Source organism: Aythya marila, assembly GCF_965140915.1.
Source record: "Aythya marila genome assembly, chromosome: 8".
Lineage (NCBI taxonomy): Eukaryota > Metazoa > Chordata > Aves > Anseriformes > Anatidae > Aythya > Aythya marila.
This window is the reverse complement of record NC_139049.1, coordinates 4,615,827-4,635,689: the sequence shown is the minus strand read 5'-3', so window position 1 is coordinate 4,635,689 and position 19,863 is coordinate 4,615,827. Positions and strand designations below refer to the sequence as shown.

The 19,863-nt window shown below is 35.9% G+C and overlaps 1 protein-coding gene across 3 annotated transcripts in view; it reads left to right on the top strand.

The window, feature by feature from the left end:
* COL11A1 (collagen type XI alpha 1 chain) overlaps window positions 1-19,863 on the top strand; it is a gene marked incomplete at both ends in the record, with an annotated part of 143,050 nt that overhangs the window by 84,902 nt on the left and 38,285 nt on the right. For all 3 annotated transcript variants that reach the window (XM_082765815.1, XM_082765816.1, XM_082765814.1), the window contains 11 exons: window positions 161-214; window positions 3,097-3,150; window positions 5,438-5,482; window positions 5,624-5,677; window positions 5,778-5,822; window positions 8,475-8,528; window positions 9,434-9,487; window positions 14,094-14,147; window positions 15,077-15,184; window positions 15,471-15,560; window positions 15,850-15,903. In XM_082765815.1, coding sequence (XP_082621941.1) covers window positions 161-214; window positions 3,097-3,150; window positions 5,438-5,482; window positions 5,624-5,677; window positions 5,778-5,822; window positions 8,475-8,528; window positions 9,434-9,487; window positions 14,094-14,147; window positions 15,077-15,184; window positions 15,471-15,560; window positions 15,850-15,903 — 666 coding nt within the window. The remainder of the gene's footprint in view (window positions 1-160; window positions 215-3,096; window positions 3,151-5,437; window positions 5,483-5,623; window positions 5,678-5,777; window positions 5,823-8,474; window positions 8,529-9,433; window positions 9,488-14,093; window positions 14,148-15,076; window positions 15,185-15,470; window positions 15,561-15,849; window positions 15,904-19,863) is intronic.

Here is a 19,863-nt window from a genome sequence, read left to right as displayed (position 1 = left end):
CTGGTGATTAATAGTTAAAATGAGTAATTGATTTCATTGAATATTATATTTTATAAAGTGCTATCACTGTAGGTTGTGGAAAAAAATGCTTTCCATAAAGGTTTGCTGAACCACTAAGGAGGATGATAAATTAAAATTTAACACTGTATTTTTATTGCAGGGTAAGCTTGGTGTGCCCGGATTGCCAGGATATCCAGGCAGGCAAGGTCCAAAGGTGCGCTTTAAATGAACTGTAAATCTTATGCTATTTTTCACATTTCCTTTCTTGACAATCATGATCTGAAGTTAAATCTTTTAAAATGTTGGGTCCCTGAAGATCTTCAAGGAACACTAACTTTCCTATTAAATATGCTACCTTCAAACTTTTGTCATCCTTTCATGAGTTGTATTTTGTGTCAGCATCAGGCTGGCATATATTAAATGATGTTGAGAAAGAAGAAACTGCCTTTATATTTGAAAGAGAATAAGCATTGTATTAACCATGAAATGGATGCTGATGGTGATGTCAATTTTTCATGTGGTACAAGGATTCCATTTGTGTCATTACTGCTTCTTCCACAGAGTAAGCCATATTTCTTTGGAACATAAAATTTACAATTTTCATCATATTTTCCTTTTGCTTTTGTTAAGACAAACATGACAAAACCCAACCCTTATTTTATTCATGTGCCTATATCTATCCTTCAGTTATCTTCTGTGTTTGATTGCAGCAAAAGAAAAAAAAAAAAAAAAGTTAAAATAGATGGCTTCTGAATTGAAGGTTTACATTTTTGAAACATTTTTTTGAAAAGGTTGTCCTAAGGTTGTCCTAACACAGCTTTAGGAAATGAGCATTCTAAAGTAATTGCAAAGTCTCTTTCTGAGATTAATGAGAAAGAAAAAATGGAATAAAAACATAATTTTACAGACAATTCCTGACATAAGGCCATGAGACATTGCATCTCCAGACTGTCTGAAGGACAATTCATGTAGAGCAAGTAGAAGAATTTCGTACCCCTTCTACACAACCAAATAATCACCTGCAATAAAATCCTCAATTTTGTTCTAGTTTGGGATGTATTTTTATCTTCCAATTTGAAAATACGACTTTTTTGGCAGAACTACAACTTCCTGTCTGGCTAAGCAAAGGGTAGACTCTTGAATATTTTTTCTGTCAAGTAAATTAACTATCTGAAGAATGTTTATTCACTGAACACATTTGTGTTAATGAAAAATATCAAAACCAAGTATGTATGGAGACTATTCACTTTGACAAGCATGGGTTTTTTCCCTCCTACTTCTTAATTGAAATGTCTCAGATTTCAGTCTCTTTTTGCTCTCCTTTAGAGATTTGTCTTTTGAAAAGTCTAAGATCAAAGAAGTTTTACATTATTCAATTCTAAGAACAAAACTGAGGTAACACTTCAAATAAAATTTGACTGATTCTTTTTTCAGCAAAGAATATTTATGTTATATTATATTTTCATTGGATTAAAATTGAATATGGTTCTCAAACTGCATTCACTGTTTGCTCATCTAACTTGACACTTAAACTTTCAGGAAAAAGTAATAGTAGCTACAATGCATCAACATGCTGGAGAATTGTTTTGACACTTATTCACAGTCCTGTTAAACTAATATAAGGAAGAAGGGAAAAAAAGAAACAGCAGAAAAGCTTATTAGCTAGGTAAAGCCAGGTAAAGAAAATAAGAAATTCTGTCCCAATATTGTTGAGAAGGTTCACACTATTTTTTTTATTTACTTGTTTTTCATTATTTTTCTTCTTTCTTCTTGTTCATAGTGTACTGCCATTATCTGATAATTTTCACAACATTTTTTAATCCTGACAGTCCCTTTTGTTTAGCACAATTGCAGAAAGTACTTTGTATGTAAGATATTTACATCCTAATCATGCCTATATCATTTGAGTTGTTTCTTCCACCAGCCTTTTAATCATAAATGTACTTGGGCTTTATGGAGTAGGATTTTCACAATTTCATTCACTTTTGAAGTTGTAAATTGTGAAGAATTAAAAAAATAATAATTATTATTATTATAAATAAAAACAACAGCAATGAATATCAGTCAGGTTTTCATTAGAGTCACTGTCAATGAAGTTGTACTGCCCCCAAGTTCATTATTGGATAATTGGAATGATTCATGTGACATAAGATTGAAATTTTTGTCATATACATTTTACTTGCCATCATAATTTTAATAACAAGCTCTATTGATATAAATGCAATATCACAGCAGGGAGTCTGTCCAGTAGTTTTAGTGTCTGACCAAACCAAACACTGCTTTGATTTTTCATCTTCCGTAGCTTGGAAGTATTTTTATTTTTTTTTTTTTATTAAGTTAATCACCTCTTTGACCCCAACTCCCTTATGACAAATTAACACATTGGCAGGTAACCCGTCTGCTCTTCCTTTGGACCCGTATACTATAAATCAAGAAGAAAATGGTACTGTTCAGGTTAAACGGGCAGTAAGCAGGAGGAAAGGGAAGAAAAAGGAGAAGCAGGAGTAACTTCTGCGAGCAGCTTCTATACATAGAATCAAGCCAGATGATCTCCCAATAAATTCTGCTTACTAGAAGCACATATAAACACATCTACAAATTGCATGAGTTGGATGAAACTGGTCAGTTTACAGTGAATAAACCACCCAAGGTCATTTACAGCTCAGTAAATTGAATAAAGAACCACTGTTGAGATGGGGCAACACTTTGCAATTGCTTTGAATGTAGTTATTTTGTCCGAGAATTATTGTACTGTGAGGTAGCAAGGCCTTGTTTATTTCTCTTTGTTATGATAGAGTTATTTCTAGTGGGCTGTTAATGATCTTTTCTTTCCTACTGTTAAAAACTGGTGAAGATTTAATGAAGATTGTCTAATATGACAAATAATGTCCATTGATGTTTCTTAATGCATTCTGAACTTGAGGCATTATGGTAAGTTAATTTGCAGCTATTTATCAGAGTTGCCACACTTGCAAATTTGGCATGACGTAAAATGTTCTTCGTTTTGGAGGTGTGCTTTACATATAAATTAAATGATGGCTACACTAGAGTTTTGTTTTTGATATTTTCTGATATTTGCATTGATTTCTTATTTAGGGCTCAACTGGTTTCCCAGGATTTCCGGGTGCCAATGGAGAGAAAGGTGCAAGGGTATGATCATTCTTGCTTTCATGACAATTATCTTTTTGTACTCGGTGATATGGGAAGTCACTGAAAAATAGAGGTATAAGCTATTAGCTAAGGAACTATAAAAACAGACTTTTCACTCTTAGGATAAATCTCTACAGTTACGTAAAACAGGACATACTGAGACAATAGTTCTCATTCCTTAAGGTATTAATCTAAGCATACAGGAACTGAGACACTTTCTCATTGGGCATGCTACCATAATTATACATTGGAAAGTGAAAACAAATCACCTTTGAACATCTGATTTAACAGTATAGATGAGTGATCATGCAAGGACTGTTTTCCCATGAGTTAACATACTACCATGCAATTTACCCTCGAGGAAATTCAACATGTACTTCATAAGTATTCAGATTTACCACAATTTTTTTTATAGGCTGAGCTTTAAAGAAAAAAAAAAAAGTATACTAGACAACATTAAAAACATATGCTATTAATAAATAGATGCAAAATGACAGATTTTGTTGCTTTGTTTATTGGAAGCTGGTGAGGGGAAAATCTGTTAGGTGTATTCTTCAAACCAAAAATGAAATACAGATTTGAAAGAAAACTGTAGTGTTGTCTCTAAAGCTTAATTGAATATAGCAGAACGTGTTGTTAGAAAGCTGATAAAATTAACAGAAGTGAGAGGATGGGTCAGAATTCATAGAAATGATCCGCTTACCATGGCTTTAAGTCAAACTTAATTAAAAAAAAAAAAAAAAGTTATGTATGTCATTATTGTTCTTAAGAATCCATTTTAATTTGCACATGAAAACAAGTAGGAATTCATGATTTTTAGATGAAATACGTGAAATCCAATTGCACTTACATTATTTATACATACTTTAGATTTTTCTTGTGTTATTTTAGCTAGGATATATTGTTATGGACAGAAAAGCAGTATAAGAATGTTCAGGTCATTCTTGTTGGGCAAAATAGGACATTACTGGTAATCAGGGTATCAGATTTAATTAAAAACAAACAAACAAACAAAAAAAAGAAAAATGAAAACTCATCAAAGAACAAACTTAAAATTATGAAAATATAATTATATTGATCCGTTCTCAGGCGTTCATAAAGTTTTTAATTCAGCTAGTGTTCTAATGACCTAATTAATACTGAACTGCCTATATACTTTGTTATTATGCTGACCTTCAATAAAACAACAATGTATGTTGGTTTTTTGTTCGTTTGTTTGTTTGTTTGTTTTTGTAATGTGAAGTAGGTATTATTATGAGTCTTACTTAACGGCATATCATTCTGTGATATTCTACCACACGCACTGGTAATAAGACAGTAATTGTCCCTGAGAAGTTCACTAGCTATGTAGCATTATAAGAACAAAACATAATTTTTATTTTAATAAGTAAATAAGATCAATGAGAAAGAAAGAAAGAAAGAAAGAAAGAAAGAAAGAACACAAAAACAACACCTCGAGAAAATAGCTGTGTGCATTTAATTCATTTTCAATAAGAACAAGCTTTATGCTAGAACGTCACTGCTGCTTTACTGTTGCTGTTGTGTTTACCACAGAGAATAGAAAGTGGCAGTCATCAAGTTTTTTTTCTACCTGAAGAATACTGTTGAATGTAAAGCTTCCTTTCATTAGAATGCACAGCAACATTAACCTAACACCGAGCCTAAAGAAAGGAATCTGTTCAGTAAGATTAGGAGGTATCGTGTAGCAAAAAAATGAATGGCTAATATTCTGACAACTTCTGTATTACTTCTGTGCAAGTGTGCAGAATCCTGGTAGGTACTACAGTCCCTACTTCCGTTTTATATATATATATATGTATATATGTGTGTATATATATACACACATATATACATATATATATACTTATAAAGAGAGAGGATTACCCTTTGTTTTCAACATTAGCCTGTGGAACTGTGCATGGGGAAAATGGTAATTCTGTCTTCAAGGCTATTATTGCATTGGAAATGATGCCAAGTCCTTTAGACTATTGCAGAGGGACTCTGTTGTGTGGCATCTTCACTACTATCTTAAAATAGTTTAAGACGTTCTAATGCCTATGACAGAATCTGTCTCTGAGGCAAATTTAGTGTGTTTGACTACAAGTCTCAATGAACTCAGAAAGACAGTTTTATAAAGGGCCATTATTCTGTAAATTAAAATGAGAAGTAGATACTTAAAATAATGTTTAAACATAAGAGAGTTGCACTTTACCCCCACTTCAGTATAAAACATTATCTCTCAAATATGGTGTTTGTTAAGATGACTTCTGTGAACTTTTCTTCACAGGGATTACATGGCAAACCAGGCCCAAGAGGACAACGAGGACCAACGGTATATACATTTGTTTTGCAACTTAGAGGCTTTTCTATATTATTTGCTTCTACTATACTATGAAGAATTATTTTGATTTGAAGTCATTACTGAATTCAACAATTATGACTAAGTGTATCTTTTTTTTATTTTTTTTGACAGGGTCCAAGAGGCTCAAGAGGTCCAAGAGGTCCAACTGGCAAACCAGGTCCAAAGGTAATTGTCAGACACACAATGAAAGTCGGCTTTTCTTTAAAAGTTTCTTTTAAAGAAAATAGAGGTTTAACCTTTGAACATACTGTTTTTTTCTTTCTAGGGTACTGCAGGCAATGACGGTCCTCCTGGCCCACCAGGTGAAAGGGTATGTGAAAGCTATTTATATGCATGTCTTTCCCCACTGTATAGAGTGTGGTTTGGGTGTGGGAGAGTTGGTTTATTTTTAGTATTCCTTCTTATGTATTTACCCCTCTTGGACCACAGTAACCAGAACTAGCAAAATATTAATTGTAAAGATACTGCTTTTCACAAAGTTAGGAATGGGGAAGCTCAAGTTTGCTGAAAGCTTCTTCTATCTGTAGCTCAGTTTTGTATAAATAGGGCACAGAGAATTCATACACACTTTGCATTATATCCACGCAAATTACTGTTGGACTATGAGTCTATGCCCTTAAGAATAGTTTATTTACCATAGCATGATACTTGTTTTTACAAATCATTCAAGCCATCTTGAGAAGATTCTTTGCTGAAACAGCTGCTTTTTTTTTTTTTTGTCGTTGTTCTAAGAATTCCCTTCAAACTACTTTCTGCATGCTTGAGAAAGCCTATTGTGCTTGTTAAGATAGTTTTCTGCTTGCTATTCTATTATTCATCAATACGCAAATCCAATATGCAGTCAGACCATTACACAGCAGCAAATAGAATATTGATATTAATAGATCAGGTTTGTACCTGTATATCAAGAAAATGACAGTGTTTCAAGTGGATTGTGGGTAGCAAAGTTTGGGTGAAACAGGAATGATGTGGCAAGGAAGAGAGATGCCAGGGCAGGAAACTGGGATTCAAAAGAGCAATAAGTTAAGTAGCGAGCTGGATATAAGAACAAGGCATAGTCCATAAAAGGAATTGTATGTTATTTTACACGGAGGAGGAACATCTGAGGCAGGCTACCAGGAGCTGAAGAGCAGAGCTGAAGCAGGGGTTTGCTAACAACTCCAACAGGTCTTGAAACAATGACATCAATCCAAGATGAAAGCATCCCGGAGAGAAATTGATTAGAGCAAAGAGATGAGGTATCACAGAACACCATATATTATGTCACTTGTGTGATACATGTGAGGTATCTGTTTGCTTCCCAAAAGGGGTGAATGTCAGCCAAGAAATAAAACTGGCATTTCTACTCAGATGAGACTATTCAATGTACCAGACATGTAAATATTAAATAATCCATTCTGTGTGGCTACTGCTAAAATGAAACTCCATGACAAAAAAAAAAAAAAAAAAAAAAAAAAAAAAAAAGTATAATAACATGATGCTGTTAGTATTCTAGTACTTTTTCTCACATAATCCATCAGTGTAGTACTTTGAAATCTACAAGCCATACTGTCAATAAAAAATATACAAATCTTTTGTTAAAAAGCCTCAAGAGCCTCAAGATCTGAGAGTCAAAATACAGTGAGAATTTATGAGAAAGATAGTGCAGTAAGGTCACAAGGATTTCCTGCTTTGCTTAGCACTTCTCAGTTGACTCAGATTTATTATTAGAGTCTAATCAAGGTGTAAACTAGAATAAGATTCACTTAAGGACAAAATCTCCAGGTTGGGCAGAAGGGACCTCTCCCTCAGTTACATTCGCATAATGCTTCATCTACTGCAGGAGGCTGCCATGCTCTGGCTGTGAGCCTGGGCTCTAATGAATGAGGCTTATGGAACTTGGAAACAGCCAGCACTTTATCAGAGGAGCTAAAGAGTAGCATAATTTGGGAGACGTGACCTCCTTCTGCTTCAGGTCTTTTGCATCAAACTTAAAACCAAAATTTCTAACATATTTTGACAGCTGGTGCTGTAGCAAAACCACACATCGTATACCAAGTAGGGCAGGATAAGTCTTGCACTGTATGACTAGGGTACATGGCTCTCCGCTTTGGGACCATGTAGAATAAATAGGGCTTTTCAGGTTGCTACTCTGATTTTGTACACTAAAAAATAAAAAGAACAAAATCTTTTAATAAGCTGACAGTCACTTTCAGCATGTCAGCAGTGAATTTTAAAAGCTTGCCTCTGTCTTGTTTGGTGACAGCAATTTGTGTAAATATATATGACCACAGATTTACGTGGACCTGTAGACCTGTGTACATATTACGCATATATGCTTGTAAATACACATATACAATGTACTAACTCATATAATCATCTTTCACTATATTTGTAAAGCCATGTGGCATGAAAGTTTTATCTCCATATATATACAAATATACAACACTACATAAATAAAATTTTCATACATCCTATTTTTTTCATCTATTTCAACTACTATTCATGAAAACATGAATATTGTCCTTGGTCTCTGGTAACTTGGGAAAGCTTATTCTATTTGGAAATTTGAACTGTTATCAAAATAGCTTGAAATATTTTCGGAGTGAAAGAACTGCCAAGGATGAATGTTGCATTCAGTTAATAGACCATGAATGAATTCCTATGCTTTATGCAACATAGAAAACAATATTTCTTACTCACAGCTAACTCCTACTCTGTTAAGCACAATTTCAGGGGTTAAACACAGACATACTTCATATAAGTAATTTTTCTTTTTTCTTACTGCATTCCTACAGAGCTAGTCTTGCTTTCAGCCTATGCAAGTGAACTGTTGCTACCAATATTTATGGCAATGGAGATTAGACTTACAACCATATACATGTATTATCTACAAAGTTCATATATTTTATAATTGAAGCAAACTTTTAAGTGTCATGACAGTTGAAGTAAAACTTTGCCTGTTTGGTTGCCCTTATACTAGGGACCACAAGGGCCTCAGGGACCTGTTGGATTTCCTGGACCAAAAGGACCTCCAGTAAGTATCTTCTAAAATAAGTAGGTACAATATGGAGACTGTTATTTTTCAAATAATGATTTTGCAGGTAATGTTTGAAGGTTTATTTAAGAGATGTTTTCCTACCAATAGGAAAATTTTCCCCATGCTTATGGAGCTTTAAAGCTAAGACAAGAACTCATTCACATTCAAAATGGTAGATGAGTCATCATCATGGCAGCTCATGTCGATTCAGCATAATATATTAAAATAGAAATTCTCTAGTATGTTGATGTCAAAGTCCAGGTGACAAGCTGAGTTTAAGCAAAATACTGCTCTGCTAGTGTATATTTCCTTTTAACAGTTGATCAATTGAGGAAAAAATGAAGAGGAAGGAGACATTCATTAGTAGCAGACATATATGTTACACATTTGAGCTGCAGCCCGAAGTAGTCATATTGCTCTTCTAGTGTGCTTCTGCTCACATGGAGTAAGTACAAAAGCATCAGACCACCTATGATTTTTTTATCCATATGATTGTTATTTTTATTTCCAATGCCAGAAACTGAAATTTCATCAAATATTCCCATAATGCTTAGTTTTGTGTTAACTAAGTCACTAAGCAAAGAAAAATGGAAAGGAAGTATAGGGACTTTCTATGACTTCTGAATTTACTGAAATCCATTTTTAACATTCATGTACTAGACAAACCAACAGTCACTCTCCAAACAATTGTTAACATGCATCAAGGGAGGAAACAGGGAAAATGTATTATTAAAATCATAGCTGATATCAGAGCAGTTAAACTGTACTGAAGACTAGTCTAAAAAAAAAAAAAAAAAAAAGGAGAGAGAGTGAGAGACAACAGAGATTCATACAGCTAATCATATGCTTTTTTTCAGTATTAAGGATGTATAAGAAATTATTTATGTATTTTACAATTTCAGGGGCCACCTGGAAAAGATGGCTTGCCAGGGCATCCAGGACAGCGGGGTGAAACTGTAAGTAAATAAACTCTGCTGTGCTAGTGTTGCAAACCTCTTAAGGACATTATAATGTGACCAAAACTAAAGAACCAGAGATAACTGTGGTTTTCTTTGTAGGTTTAGTAGTTTAGGCATAAGAAAGCTTTATTTTGTTTCCATACTACAAAAGTGATATTATTCTTTGCTCTGCTCAGTTAGTAACATCACAATGTGCTTAACTAGTCAATAGAAGTAGAAAGATTAATACTCAGATCTCAAATTTAGTAAAGATTTGTCAGGCAACCACTATATCATCTTTGATCACTATATCATCTTTTCTGATTGAATGTCATGTAACATGGCATAATAAAGAATTACTAATTAACGCTAAACAGATAGGAAACTCAAAAGTCAGCAGCTTTGGAAAGTGCTATCAGGAATGATTCAACCTGTGAAAAAAAGAGCCCAATTTTGAAACTGTATTCTATGCAATTCCCCTAAAAATCCTCATAAGTACATCTTGGAAGCAAAATTTTAAAAGTAACACACAACATTTTTAATAGAATTATTAAAAAATATATATTTCTGTAGTGCCAAAACCTGACTTATCTCCCACTGAAATAAAATAAAATTATTACTTGGGTTTTCCAGAGCTAGGGAAATAATTAAATGAGATTAGAGAGAAATGTTCTCATCATGATGAATATGTTTGGAATTCCATTTTAACTGGAAATCTGGAAGTGAGTGCTGAGTCACTTCCACTGCTGGAAGTGGGAGCATAGACCTTGGAGTGACACATCATTCTGAAAAACTGTATTTTCCTCTGACATTTTAATGCCATTGCTTTGCAATGATGGTGGTGGTATTTTGTTTGTTTGTTTCATGGGAGAGAAACACTATTTACTGCTTATTTGTTCTTTTTCAGTGACTTCAAACTCACAATTTGACACATGTATTCTTGTAGGAAGGTTATTTGGTGGGGTCAAAATTAACATTAGTTTGCATTTCGAATTGCATACAATTGTCCAAGTTGTGTTTCGCTTGTCAAAATGAATTTAAATGGATGCAGATTTGTTGAGAAAACTTTGGTTTTGTATTGAATATTTTATTTGAAAATAGTAAAGTAACAAATATATTTATTTACGTATATATTCTACAGCTGGTACTGTTTAGCCTAGAGAAGAGAAGGTTTAGGGCAGATCTTACCAATGTGTACCTGAAGGGAGGGTGTAAAGAAAATGGGGCCAGGTTCTTTTCAGTTTTGTCCAGTGACAGGAGAAGAAGCAATGGGCACAAATTAAACACAAGAAGTTATATCTGTACATCAGGAAGCACTTTTTCACTATGAGGATGACCAAGCACTGGCAAAGGTTGCCCAGAGAGGTTGTAGGGTCTCCCTTCCTGGAGATCTTCAAAAGCCATCTGGACATGGTCCTGGGCAATGGTCTCTAGGTGACCCTGTTTGAGCAGGGGACTTGGACCAATGATATTCAGAGGCTCCATGGGCCTCAACCATTCTGTGATTCCATGGTTTTTCATTTCACTCATTACTAGAAATGGAAGATGCAAAATACAATAAAACTATGGACTATGTCATTGTACGATGGTACTCTAATTTTATATCTTTTGGGTTTAGTAGGATTAAAATGATATAACATTTGAGTAATTCAGGCACAAACACAGCTTATTAGTAGGAAGTAGTTTAAAAGTATTTTCCCCATGGATTCTCATAGATATTTTTTGTATAAAAACAGATTAATAAATAAATAGAAAGTAGTTTCGTTGACTTTCTTTTTTTTTTTTTTTCCAAGAAGATTTCCATTTCTGATTTTTTAAAAATGTATAAATCAGAAAACATTCATTGATCTCACTGGTTAAATCATGGTCTTAGAATTCTGTTTCTCATTTGTGTCTCATTAAAGTTCAATGGTGCATGTAGGCATTATAGCAATCAGGCTAAGAAACATGCTCAGCCTTAAAAAATTAGGGAGCAAAATTCCTGGATTGCAGTTTGTTTGTGGACTAAGAGCTGTATGTTGGCAGCAACTGAGGTAAATATCAGTGAAAATAAGGATACTGCTTCTTCCCCCATTAAGCCATATGCTTCTCTGAAGAACTGCCATTGTTTGCTGAGACGGGAATATTAATGTTATAATTAATTTGGAATGTAGGAATAACCTAGATACTGGAAACCAATATAAAACTAGTTCCTCTTTAGAAATTATTATTCATTTCAGATATTGATCACAGATTGGTGGGAGGCATCAGCTGCAGAGCTCTCTAGATTGCCAGGTGTTACAATAGAATTTAGTGTTTTGTGTCTGTGAAAGGACAAAATAGAAATGCACTAGCTGTTTCATCAATTAGAATTAATCAAGGACCTTCTCACTACAAAAAAACTCAGTTTTGTTATATTGTCTTTCACATAAAATTAAAAAAAAAAAAAAAAAGAGGGTAATTAGGTACAATCACATGCATGAGACACTGGTGTAAATTTTTTACTACATATTTTAGATGAACCTACGGGGTGTTCAAGTCGTCTTGAATATTTGCTGCTGAAATCTCTTTTGCTTATTACTTGTTTTGAAGTAAATCTATCAGGAATTGATACATTTTTGACATAAAAGAAAAAGCATAGCAGTAAGACTATCATTAGCATCAGGAATCTTTGAGTATACTGCAAAATATCAATGTGTTCTGCAAACCTGGGAAATAGCAAGTCTTCTCAAATTGTTTTCAAGAAATAGGCAACATTCAGTGATCCCTTATCACAGAAGCACAGAATCATCTAAGTTGGAAGAGACCTTCAAGATCACCTAGTCCAACCTCTGACCTAACACTAACAAGTCCTTCACTAAACCATATCCCTAAGCTCTACATCTAAATGTCTTTTAAAGACTTCCAGGGATGGTGACTCAACCACTTCCCTGGGCAGCCTGTTCCAATGCCTAACATCCCCTTCAGTAAAGAAGTTTCTCCTAACATCCAACCTAAAACTCCCCTGGCACAACTTTAGCCCATTCCTGGTCATCCTGTCGCCAGACATGTGGGAGAATAGACCAACCCCCATCTCTCTACAGCCTCCTTTAAGGTACCTGTAGAGAGCGATAAGGTTGCCCCTGAGCCTCCTCTTCTCCAGGCTGAACAAGCCCAGCTCCCTCAGCCGCTCCTCGTAAGACTTATTCTCCAGACCCCTCACCAGCTTGGTCAGCCTTCTCTGGACTCGCTCGAGCACCTCCATGTCCTTCTTGTAGCAAGGGGCCCAAAACTGAACACAGTACTCAAGGTGTGGCCTCACCAGAGCCGAGTACAGGGGGACAATCACTTCCCTAGCCCTGCTGGCCACACTGCTTCTTATACGAGCCAGGATGCTGTTGGCCTTCTTGGCCACCTGAGCACACTGCTGGCTCATACTCAGCCAACTATCAAGCAAAACCTCCCAGGTCCTTCTCTGCCTGGCAGCTTTCTAACCACTCATCTCCCAGCCTGTAGTGCTGCTTGTGGTTGTTGCACCCCAAGTGCAGGACCCAGCACTTGGCCGTGTTGAACTTCATACAGTTGGCCTCAGCCCATCTGTCCAGCCTACCCAGATCCTCCTGCAGAGCCTTCATACCCTTGAGCAGATCGACACATGCACCTAACTTGGTATCATCTGCAAACTTACTGAGGGTGCACTCGATGCCCTCATCCAGATCATCGATAAAGATATTAAAGAGGACTGGCCCCAGTACTGAGCCATGGGGGATGCCGCTAGTGACTGGCTTCCAACTGGATTTGACTCCATACACCACAACTCTTTGGGCCCGGCTATCTAGCCAGTTTTTAACCCAACGAAGCATATGCCAGTCCAAGCCATGAGCAGCCAGGTTCTTGAGGAGAATGTGGTGGGAAATGGTGTCAAAAGCCTTACTGAAGTCAAGGTAGACCACATCCACAGCCTTTCCCTCATCCACTAAGTGTGTCACTTTGTCACAGAAGGAGATCAGGTTCGTCAAGCAGGACCTGCCTTTCTTGACGAACATGATCTTTCTTTACAATAGGCTTCAGACAAAGTTTTGACAAAGTAAAGGAATGACAGACACATGAATGATTCAACCTGTAGCAGTTTTAATTTTCAGTAATTAGAGCAAAGGAATTTTGTATTTGTTTTTAATCTGGATCATTTCAAAGGTCTGAGAGAAAATGCCTAAAAAAAATGCCTAACCAGTTACAGGCCAAACTGAACCATGATAACAACTGGCTTGCAGCAAGAGGAGAATCAGTTCGATGAAGACTAAAAAAAAAGGCTAAACTGGATCTGATGGAGTTGGGCACCTGTCAGTGAGACTACCCTGAGGAATGCTGAGCAGGCCCCAACATTTCTAAAAAACACAAGCCAAATGACACCTTTGTTTTTACACAGGTGATAATCTCCTCATAGAGATTGGAACTGATAGAGCTAGGAAAGATTAATCAGTACTTCACTTCTAAGTATACACAGGGAAAAAAAAAAGAAAAAGAAAAAAAAAAAGTATCTAATTTTTATTTCTTGAAGAGAAGACCCTCTGACATGGAATCTCTGTTTTTCCTCTTCAGCTCAGATCTGAATTTTGCTCTTCTATATCTTGTTCTAGGTAACATAGCATTTATGATTATTTTACAGGGTTTTCAAGGAAAAACTGGTCCTCCTGGCCCTGGTGGGGTTGTTGGCCCTCAGGTATGTCATTTAATTTCATACTTAACTTCAAAAAGTCATTTTTGAATGGTTATATTATAGCTAGCACATAAGGCAGTTATTTTTGTTGTATTAAAAGATATTTTAATGTAACAATGGTTATCTTAACTTTGGTAACAAAATATGCATAACAATTTTAGAAACGTCTAATTACTTAGTATTATTCATAGTGATCATCAGCGATTCCACAAAATATTCAAATGTTGGATTATTTTTTTGAGCATTCTTCATGTAATCATGAATTTGAAGGTTTGCAGAAGTCAAGAATGCTGAGTGAGATAGTAAACTATGTGAAATAGTTTAGAAAGAACAAGACATCATGTGGCAGTATTGTCAGAGGCCAAGTTTCAGTTATTTTTAGACTGTTGAGAGTTTCTCTATTAAAATTTAATTTATCTAATCTTATTTATTTGCAGTAAAATCAGACATTTGTATTGCATGGGCTTTTTTTTTAGGTAATTCCCTCAGAGAAAATTTTCTGCTAGTGAACCCAAAGAGATATCTTTTAACTCTCTTACTTTTCAATTTATATTATTCAGAAAAGCAACAGTACAGACAGTGTTTTAAGACAAACGTAGTAGATGGATTTCCCTTACATGTCCTTTTTGTAACCTCCTCCCATATGTAGAAATGCACTGTGTTTTAAGCTTCATTGCCTAAGGAGCAAGGTCAGGTTTTCAATCTGTGGAAGCTGTACAGACGTGTCTGCAGGCAAAATGCAATGCAAGATTTATTTTATAGGACAAAGATATTTTGTAAGTCAGCTTTGCCTGGAGAGGAAGGTGAGGAATGTGTGCTAACCAATGGTGATATTTTGTACCATACACTCAGAGCAGCTGGATAATAAGAATCTGTACCCCCTAAAGACATTAAGTATCTTGAGATGACTGGGGTTTTACCTTTGTGCTTAGGGTCCTACTGGTGAGACTGGCCCAATCGGTGAAAGAGGTCATCCGGGTCCTCCTGGCCCACCAGGTGAACAAGGTCTCCCAGGTGCTGCAGGAAAAGAAGGTGCTAAGGTATGATGTGGCTTTGGGAAACAAATCGGAAGGGGCAGATAAATTGCCAACAGACTCATGTTAAATTGTCATGTATAACACACAGAATAAAACCAGGATGAAGGCTGAAAGATTCCAATTTTAGAGTTGTTTCTGCTTCCACTGAAATAATTAAAAATATTTTGAGCCAATAATTAGCATTATTGTAACAAAAAATAAGCAAATTCATACCACACATTTACTGTGGAAATGACGAACATTAACATTTTAAACATTTTTTGTTTAATCAAAATGTAATGTTTTCAAGGGTGATCCAGGCCCTCAAGGTATTCCTGGGAAAGATGGACCAGCAGGTCTTCGTGGTTTCCCTGGAGAGAGAGGCCTCCCAGGAGCTCAGGTATAATATAAGCACTATGAAAAATAGTTTGAAAATAAATGAGAACACTGTGTTAACCCTCTTATTTCATGGAACTTTATACTGTGTTTAAAAATTAATGCAGTAGTCAAAAAGACATCAAGAATCCAACTTTGTTAAATATCATTGGCTTTATAACCAGAAAGGTTATTCAGAAAGGTTATTATTCAGCTGTTTGTCTCTGGATTTTTACATTTTTCTTACTCCATGTGTTGCAAAATTAACTCTTGAATTTTCCAGTGTGAGTAATAAGCATTTTTCTAATGTTTAGGGTCCAGCTGGTCTAAAAGGAGGGGAAGGTCCACAAGGCCCACCTGGCCCAGTTGTAAGTAAACATAACAATTGCATGATAATGTAAACAATATTACACAAAGTAACCTTTTTTCTTCTACACATGTTGTGATGTTTTCATTATGGATTCGTACAATCATAGAATCATTTATGTTGGAAAAGGTCTCTGAGATCATCTAGTCCAACATTTAACCTAGCACTGTCAAATCCACCATTAAACTGTCACCAAACTCTACATCTACACCAACACAGTCTGTAAAACAGCAGACGGATGTATGTCATTCAAAGTGATCAGTAACTGTTTTCCGCTAATTGCACATACTAATAAACCTATACCTTGAGGAATGTGAAGATTGTGAATATCTGAAGTCCTCTGCTAACAGTAGATATGAAATGCTTTTGTTGGTCAATACTCTCCACACACACTCTCTTACATCAATCTCTTACATACTCAACACAAGTTGTTGAGATGTAAGAGATTTTCTGTAGTGGAAAGATACTGGATACAGATACTAGACTCATGCTATACTCCCTTGGTATAAATGAAGTTTACTCATACAGTTGACCCAAATAAAGTTAAACATACTGCTGGTGTTCCGCATCGCCTAAGCTAGCTTTTAAAAATATTACATCACCATTTGTGTGCCCTTATTATTACATCTAATCTTTTAAGCCAAACACCAGACAGAGTGTAAGATTCATTTTAACTCGTGATTTTTTTTTCTTATTTAGACTAGGATACCAAGGATACCGGAATGTTTTATTGATACTCATCTCCAGTAATTTCTTTGTAGTTAGGAAACATCACATAATTTATCTCTTTCCACAACTATTCTACATTTTTTTAGTTTATTTATTATCTAAAAACCAAACCAAACCAAACCAAACCAAAACAAAACAAAAAAAAAAAACAAGTCTGAAGATATTATTGTTGCAAACCATTATTTGTGCCACAACATCTTCATTGAAAAAATATTTTTCAGATTAAAGTTTATATTCTGTAGAAAACAGAAGTTGTAGAGTAAGCTTAAGAACTTTGAGAAGGTATAATAAACATGGCAAAAATGATCTTATTTTGGAAAAAAGTAATATGTAATTGTAAATCTCCCATTCAAAACCATGGGAAAATAGATCGTGCAAAAATGTAAGAATGGCCTACTAAAAATGCTGTATTATAAATATTTTTTAATGATGCATTATACAATCATTAATAATTGTAGATAAGATGACCAAAAACCATCCATTGCTTTGATGACTTTGTCTTCACTATATGTTCTTGTGTGGACCATGTCTAGAGACAGGCTCAGTGAAACTTTTACAAATTATATTTGTTTGGCTAATGATGCTATGTAAAATCTTTTGAATTTAACTACTTGTCATGTAGTTATATTTGTTCTGTACACCCTAAGGTTAACATAGGTATAAAAGTCTATTTTCCAACTTTTTGTGTTATAATTGGTATTCATTTTATGATTATGATAGAAAATATGTACTTACTTCTCAAAAATTGTAAATAATTCTTAGGTAGTATGAGTAGTTTTGTTTTTCTAGATGGTCCTGTGTTCAATAGTTGTTTATATTTAGATTTTTTTTCATGTTTGTACTACTACTATATATATATACATGCTGCCTCTTTCATTACAGTTTGTAGTAGGCATTCACTGAAAGTACTTGAAATAGGATACTTGCTTAAAGTTGCCTGTTCTGTTATTTTCATACAAGGAAGTTCTACAGGGATGCACTAGATGTAAATGGTACACTCATCCCCAAACACAAACTGTAGATTTTGACAACCATCTTGTCAACTCATTTCTCTCTTCCATTCAGTGCAACTGAAGTGGGGAGGTAAAAAAAAAAAAAAAAAAAAAAAAAAAAAAGCTATTCATTAGGCAAAAAAATAATGGAGGAGCTGAAATTCTATGTATTTCAGTAACAAAGCTCTCAGATACCCTTACAATTCATACTGGGATTAGAATGCATTAAACAGGGAGAAAAAAAAAAAAAAAAAAAAAAAAAAAAACAGTATAAGAATTCTTGCTTTTGGATTATTTCTATATTATTGGAATCTCGATGTGTTACACTAGATTTCTTTATTGGAAAAGTTCTACTGTAGCATACATTTAAGCTTTAATTCTTAATTTTAACTCCTAAAATTTTAATTCTTAAAATGAATTATTGAATTATTTATGCCTTTAAGCTTCTATTATTTAAATCAATATATGTTTGTGATCTTAACACAATGCAGTACATGTACATTCTCAAAAGGCATCAGAAGAAGATAACTATGAATGCAATGGAAGCTAAAAGGGAGAGTCGAAAGGGATGATTGGTCCACTGTATAAGAACCCAAACTGTTAGAAGAAAAGATGAAACAAAATCAAGAAAGCATAGACCAAAATAGTGTCTTCAAACTAAAGGTCATGTTATCATTTTTTGTTAAGGGATGCCCTAAGGGTGGACTAACCTCTCAAGCGGATGGTCAGCTCAGGTGCAATGAACTAGAACTCTTAAGAGCATGCAGTAACCAGACAGCTCAAGCATACCTGACATTTCAGCACACTTCACTTTCCTAGACAGGATGTGCACACAGTAACTGTGTCAGAAATATCATAGTTTCTCATATATATGTGTCATGAAAGGCTGTGAGGAAAAAAACATACTCTGTTTCATGATGGCTGTCCATATTCTGATATACCTGTGTTTGAATATAAATTCAAATGTTCCCTGTTTTTCTACTTCCTATAGAGTATGTTTTAGTTTAGAACATCAGGTCTTTTTGAGGTGAATGTCTTTATCGTTCCTACTTAACCATGTTTTGATTCATATCATGGAGCTCTCTTGGAGCTCATGAACTGTATTTCTTTAATGTGAAACTAATTTGAAAGAGAAATTCCAGGAGCCCTTGTAATACACACCAGCTAATAGGAGTTCACTGTCAGAGTAGAGTCAGTGTGAAGTTCTGGATGTAGGAATAGAGGGTATTTTGAGCAAGTTTGCTGATGACACCAAACTTGGAGGAGTTGTGGACTCAAATGAGGGCGTAAAGGCCTTACAGAGGGATCTGGACAGGTTGGAGAGCTGGGCGATCACCAACCGCATGAAGTTCAATAAGAGCAAGTGCCGGGTCCTGCACCTGGAACGGGGAAACCCTGGCTGCATGTACAGACTGGGCGATGAGACGCTGGAGAGCAGCCTAGAAGAGAGGGATCTGGGGGTCGTGGTAGACAGCAAGTTGAATATGAGCCAGCAGTGTGCCCTGGCAGCCAGGAGGGCCAATCGTGTCCTGGGGTGCATCAAGCACGGCATCGCTAGTAGGTCAAGGGAGGTGATTGTCCCGCTCTACTCTGCGCTGGTGCGGCCTCACCTCGAGTACTGTGTGCAGTTCTGGGCACCACAGTATAAAAAGGACATGAAACTGTTGGAAAGTGTCCAGAGGAGGGCTACGAAGATGGTGAAAGGCCTGGAGGGGAAGACGTACGAGGAACGGCTGAGGTCACTGGGCCTGTTCAGCCTGGAGAAGAGGAGGCTGAGGGGAGACCTCATCACAGTCTACAACTTCCTCGTAAGGGGGTGTCGAGAGGCAGGAGACCTTTTCTCCATTAACACTAGTGACAGGACCCGCGGGAACGGGGTTAAGCTGAGGCAAGGGAAATTTAGGCTGGACGTCAGGAGGGGGTTCTTCACAGAGAGGGTGGTTGCACACTGGAACAGGCTCCCCAGGGAAGTGGTCACTGCACCGAGCCTGTCTGAATTTAAGAAGAGATTGGACTGTGAACTTAGGCACATGGTCTGAACTTTTGGGTAGACCTGTGCGGTGTCAAGAGTTGGACTTGATGATCCTTAAGGGTCCCTTCCAACTCAGGATATTCTATGATTCTATGATTCTAAGTTTACTCCAGAAATACACAGAGCATGGGTATCAGGAGCACAGTACCAACTGATTCATTTTACAAATTCATGCCTTTGGGGCCACACTTCCTGCTAAGTTATAGTC